This window comes from Eubalaena glacialis, chromosome 6 (assembly GCF_028564815.1).
Source record: "Eubalaena glacialis isolate mEubGla1 chromosome 6, mEubGla1.1.hap2.+ XY, whole genome shotgun sequence".
In the NCBI taxonomy this organism is placed as follows: domain Eukaryota; kingdom Metazoa; phylum Chordata; class Mammalia; order Artiodactyla; family Balaenidae; genus Eubalaena; species Eubalaena glacialis.
The window spans coordinates 84,212,408-84,218,556 of NC_083721.1; the positions used below are offsets into that span (position 1 = coordinate 84,212,408).

The 6,149-nt window shown below is 48.6% G+C and overlaps 1 protein-coding gene across 8 annotated transcripts in view; it reads right to left on the reverse strand.

Moving 5' to 3' along the window:
- Positions 1–5,506: 5,506 nt before the first annotated feature.
- The window catches only part of CHRD (chordin), a 9,168-nt gene continuing 8,525 nt past the window's right edge, over positions 5,507–6,149 (reverse strand). For 4 of the 8 annotated variants that reach the window (XM_061193327.1, XM_061193326.1, XM_061193324.1 and 1 more), the window contains one exon: positions 5,507–5,966. In XM_061193327.1, coding sequence (XP_061049310.1) covers positions 5,643–5,966 — 324 coding nt within the window. In that variant the 3' untranslated portion in view covers positions 5,507–5,642. Of the gene's footprint in view, positions 5,987–6,149 lie in introns of all 8 variants that reach the window. The other 4 variants (XM_061193321.1, XM_061193325.1, XM_061193323.1 and 1 more) reach the window with 4 other exon arrangements.

Here is a 6,149-nt window from a genome sequence, read left to right on the forward strand (position 1 = left end):
AACTTATGAAAAACACAGTTGATGTGAATCATATGTCTGAGTGGCCGAGTTCCCGCTAAGCTGGGAGAGCACACAGATGTGCAGGACAGAAATTCCTCTCCGCACAGCAACTATTCCTCCCCGAAGCTGTTGAAGGTAAATAGCCCGGCCCTTGTCAATGTCTCTGCCTGAAGGGTGGGCTGCAAAATCCCCGTTTCCCTCCATCCTCCCGATTCAGTCTACCTTTTTTCTAACCCACCCCCTTGTCAAAAAGGAACAGGATATGATGCTAATTATTTACATTTGTTGACTGGTAGTTCTACTTTAGCATGTGACCTAATATCTTAACCACTTGCTTGCATTTTAAAACTCCCATCTTCCAGTTGTGGAAGGAATTTCAGGCATCAGCCAGCAGGTGCAGTAATATTTGTGTTGGGGGATAGGGGGATGAGTCCTGGAAGTAAATGTGATTTAGACCTCCTGGGACCTGCTGGGCTGGTCAGAAGGAGAGGTGCTGGGCCTCTCACCGGGTGGGCTCCCCACTCCTCTGGAAGACAAGCTGAAGCTGGTCTGGTTCCAGCTGCTTGGGGAGAATGAGGCATCTTTTGTCCAACATCTGGAGCCCACCCTTCCAGGATGAGTCCACCAGGTACCACCCCCCATCATCTTCCCTCTGCTCCCCTTCTCCCACATTAACCCCTTTCCTCAGAGTTTCCCAGCATGGTGCTTCTTTAGGGGGCATTCAGTGAGATGTCAAACTACAGCCTGACTTGTCTGCCAACCTGAAAACCTCTTCATGTTTCATGTGGCATTTTGGCCTCTAATGTTTCCAACCACAAATTATGTGCTTAAATTGCAGCCTCGGGCTTCCCTGGTGGCGCAGTGGTTGAGAATCTGCCTGCCAATACACGGGACACGGGTTCGAGCCCTGGTCTGGGAAGATCCCACATGCCGCGGAGCAACTGGGCCCGTGAGCCACAATTACTGAGCCTGCGCGTCTGGAGCCTGTGCTCTGCAACAAGAGAGTCTGCGATAGTGAGAGGCCCGCGCACCGCGATGAAGAGTGGCCCCCGCTTGCCACAACTAGAGAAAGCCCTCGCACAGAAACGAAGACCCACCACAGCCATAAATAAATTAATTAATTAATTAAAAAAAAAAAAAAAAAAGCTTAAGAATATTTAAAAAAAGAAAAAATTGCAGCCTCTTCCTTGGTAGAGATTTTGCCATAAGGTTCCTTCCCCGTTGTGAATAGAACCTCTTCCCTTATTCCTTTTCCAGACTCAAAAGTGCCTGGATGTGTTGTATCTTGTAAGCAAACACTTGCAGGCAGAACTGACGCGTTAAGGTATGTAACCTAATTGTACCAGCTGGTAGATAGTTCTTTTACGCTTACTCTAGTCATACTTCATCTTTATATAGTATATAATTCAAGTGTTAGAAGAAGAGATTTCATACGATTGAATCAAGACCTCATCCTCTGTTCTTGTGGAGGTCCACTTCTCTCCCTAATATTCCAAGGGGCTCCTTTTCTCAGAATCTGCTCTCGGAGTTTAGATATCTACTGACATTGATTTCACATGTATCTCACAATTATGGCAGGTCTCTTCCCTTCTCTCCTGATAAGGAACTTAGGCCCACTCACAATTTTTTTTAAAAATCATTGCATATCCCTATGGTTCATTCTCTCCCCTCGTTCCTAGTCTTTAGTCAAATGTCTCCTCACCAGAGCATTCTGTGGTCATCCTTGTTAAAACTACACTCAGATCCTCCTCCCCCAGAACTCCCAGTTCCCCTGTTCCTGCTTTATTTTTTCCATAGCTCCATTTCTGGCACACTATATACTTATTATATGTATTGTCTGTCTTCCCTCACTAGATTATAAACTCGACACGGGCAGGACTTTTAGCCAGCTTAACTGACTACTGAGTCCCCATCACCAAGAACAGTGCCTGGCACCAGAAAAGATGCTCAGTAAATATTAGTTGGGCTTCCCTGGTGGCGCAGTGGTTGAGAATCTGCCTGCCAATGCAGGGGACATGGGTTCGAGCCCTGGTCTGGGAAGATCCCACATGCCACGGAGCAACTGTGCCCGTGAGCCACAACTACTGAGCCTGCGCGTCTGGAGCCTATGCTCCGCAACAAGAGAGGCCACGACAGTGAGAGGCCCGCGCACCGCAATGAAGAGTGGCCCCCGCTCGCCACAACTAGAGAAAGCCCTGGAACAGAAACGAAGACCCAACACAGCCAAAAATAAAAATTAATTAGTTAATTAATTAAAAAATAATAATAAATAAATAAATAAATATTAGTTGAGTGACTAAACTTACAGTAGCATGGCACATTGGCTGAAAATGTGGAGTGATTGCTACTCACAGTGTGTTTCTGGACCAACAGCATCATATCACCTGGGAACTTGTCAGCTATGCAGAATCTCAGGCCCACCCTAGACCTTCTGAATCAGAGTCTGCATTGAAACAAGACTCCCAGATAACACATACGCACATCAAAGTTTGAAAAGCACTGATCTGTATCACAACAATGCAAACAACTTAAACTTGGATCTTGGACAACCCTGTTCTTAACAGACATTCTTATACACAAGAGATAAGTAACAGGGAGTCTCTGGGGAGGGGACCTGGTTGGCCAATGGGATAGGGATGGAAGGAAGAAACTATTCCCTAGGAATCATTTTGTGCGTTTTGCATGCAATTAGTAGCTATTGATAAGTGATTAAATTGATTACTTGTGAGATGAATGGTACATAATAAAAGGCCCTCTGATGTTTCTCCACGGGATGTTTCTCCCCGGCCTTCCTTCTCTGTAGCCTCGTGTCTTGCTGCTTACTATCTGCCACCGCAACTCTCCCTCCAGACCCCTATAAAGAATATGTCTCTGATGCTACCCACTTAGAAGGCAGAAAGGACTACAGAAGGTTGGGTTTTAAAGAACAAGTTCATTGCTTTTTTTTTAGATTCACATAAGGGAGAATACAACAGAAATGAAGGAAGCTGAAAACTTCACATTCTAACAAACATGGATAAAAATAACAGATGCGGTGTGGATGCTCTGCTCTCTCTCACATAACACACTTCAGACGTGTGCGCGCACGCATGTATACAGACACCAATGCTCCCAAAAAGCACCCAAAAAAGACACAAACTTGCCTCTGCTTTCCTGTCATCTTCCCGCATCTCCCCTCAGAGTAGGGGCTGGTCAGGACCCCAGGACTCCACGGTAAGCACCAGGGCCACCAGGGCCACCAGAAAGAGTGGCAGCAACAACAGGCAGGTTCATGAGGTCCACCAGCTACTTGGCAGTTGTTGCCCCAGTACCCGGACAGCAGCCTCACCACCCCCTGCCTGGAGAAGGACTCAGTGGGATCCCTGTTGCAACTCTCCTCCCACTGGCACCTGCTACCTCCACCTGTCCCCCATCTTGTCCCACTGCACAAATGGAGAGTGAGGACTCTCTGTCCCCACAGTAGGGCCAGGGACTCAGCCAGGCATGGGGGACTCCAAAAGAGGAGGAAAAGGCGTGGCGTCTCACAAGAAGGCTGTGTCTCAGCCCAGGATCCAGCCCAGCCAAGGTAGGCAGACAAGAAGAGACGTGAATGAAGAGACTCCTCCCAAGGGACAGCTGGGGCCCTGGCCCACCAGGAGACAGCCCCACCAGACGACGTCTATGGCCCCCAGACGATGGGACAACTCGCAGGCCTGCCCAACACCCATCAGCTGAGGAGCTCGGACCCTGCTGGTGGGCTCCGGTCAATTCGCTGAAAATCAAATCACTGAATATCAACTTGCCAAGTTCCCTGATTTGGTGAGGATTTTTTCAGACTTTCTGGGGGTTTGGCTCCCTTGCCACTTTAAATGCAAAGGATCAGATTTCCCTTAAATGCAATCTCCTGCTTTCCTTATTTGTGCAGATTTACATGTGTTCCAGCTCCTGAGGTGATCATACAAATACCCTCAGCTGGGTCAAGGAAGGCATCACAGCCCCTTCACAAGCGGGAACAGAGGTGCTACAGGGGCAGGACCCAGAGTGGGGCTCCAGCTGGGCAAAGGAAAACTCAGAAAAATACTCAATGATTTCTTAATAGTGGTTATCTAGGGGTTGGAATTCCTTCTTTCTAACAGGTGAGTTTTTCTTTCTTTCTCACACATTTGTGTATTACCATAATTATTCACAGTGATTTACTTTTATGATGAGCAGAAATAATTATGGCAGCTCCCTTTGTTCATGAGCTCATATATCAAGGCCAAAACAATGTTATAAGGGCGACTCCATTCTCAGACCTCCATGATCATTCCACGATCCCTAAGAATTTTTCCACTTTTGTCATCTGCAACAATGTCTCTCCAGTATTCCAGAATTTGCTCTATGTTTTTTCCTTCACTCATCCTCTTTGACTACCTAAAATCTGATGAGCTAAAATGTGTCCCTTCCAGCATGCCTGGTGAACTCCCTCCTTGTCCCAATTGTGTTACTTTATGAAATTACCCCCTCCTGTCCCTTTTGTTGTATCAGAGGTGTCACACTTTTGTTTCTCTATCTCCCATTATTTTCATAAAAGACTAAGGGTGAAATGCAATGAAACAGTTGTTCGGAAACTTTTTTTGAAAGCAACGAACTCTTGTTTAGAATGCAAACTCTTGTTTAGGCTTTCCCACAAGTTGAGAAGCTGACGTGCATTTTAGAGTAGCGGACCCTGGACTCCCCACTCCCAGTAAGCACCTGGGCCGCCTCTCTCCAGCCCCCATTTCTCCCTCAGCCCCAAGGAGGCATCTTCTGCAGTCTGTAGTCATAAATTACTCAAATACCCGCCTGGACACGGACTTGGCCCAAAGTGAACTGGCAGCTGCCAGCAGCGCCACCATGCGATGGCTCCGAGTGGCTGTTCATCGTGTGACATACCCCAAATCCCATGTGGCATATAAAAGATGGCCAAGGGAAGTCACTGGAGAATGCTGAAAGGTGACTCTCAAGTAAAAAGTGGCAAAGTGGAGGGCTGTACGTGAAGGAGTTTTCTCTTCAAAACCCAGGTGTATCAGAACCACCCCCATTTCTCCTCTGACCGGAGCCCCTGTTTTTACCTTCCGTCTCCTTCTGCCGGAGAAGCTCGGAAGCCCAGTCAAACTCTCTGCAAAGTAGAAGGCCTGACTGACCCCAGGGTAACAGATCAAATTTTAAATCCTACCAGCAACAGTTCTGAGACACTATAATACTCAGCAAAAATGCCAGCCCGGGCAGGTCACTGGAAACTAGTGTCCAAATCCTGCTTCAGGTTGCCTGAGTTCTTGAAGCTCTATTCCATGTCAAAGACAGCCCAAGCCCCTCTGCGGAATCCGGGTGTGCCAGCCCCCTGCTGTGCCATCCTGTCCCCTTCCCCAGGGCTCTTCCCGCTCGCCAAGGGTCAGAGGGAAGCCCCAGGAGCCGGTGGCCCTCTCTCTCCCTGCCTACCCTCAGACCCTTCTCCACTGGGGCTCACTCAGGCCCCTAGTCACAAAGAAACAACCACTAGCCCAAAGACTGGAAAAAAAAGTTTTAATAAATACAAAAATCTCCAATAATGACTCTGCTCAGCTCAGGGGCAGCAGGAGTGAAGTGGGGGGACCCTTGGTGCTGAGTGAGGATAAATTAAAAATCCCAACAAGCCAGTGACATTATGTACAGAAGGAAAGGGGTTGGGCTTCCAAGGCAGAGGCGAGAGGGTGACAAGGCCGAAGCTGGAGTGGACATGGCATTGGTCGGCCCTGGCTACCCCTCCCCCTTGTGGAGTTGTGGTTCCCAGAGGTAGTGGGGGAGGGAGAAGAGGCAGAAAAGAGGGGCCAAAGGCACTGGATTTCCCACAGGAGAATGCGGGGTCCTCGGCGCCCCTCCTCCCCCAGCCCAGGCCCCATCCTCTTGGTCACGCGGCCTTCTGGCTGCTCCCTAGGAGCCTTCAGCTTCTTTCTCCAGCTCTGGAACTGTCCTGGTGTCTGCAACTGCTGGAGACAGAGGGAGTGAACTTTAGAAGAGGAGTGAGGGAGTGGGGTGGCAGGGAGGGCACAGCAGAGCTCCTCTGTTCTGGTCCCAGAAAGGTCAGAATTTTTTAAGCAAGTCAGCACACACCAGTTGCATGACTTTAGCCTAGTTGCCTGATTCCTCTGAGCGTCAGAAATCTCATTCCT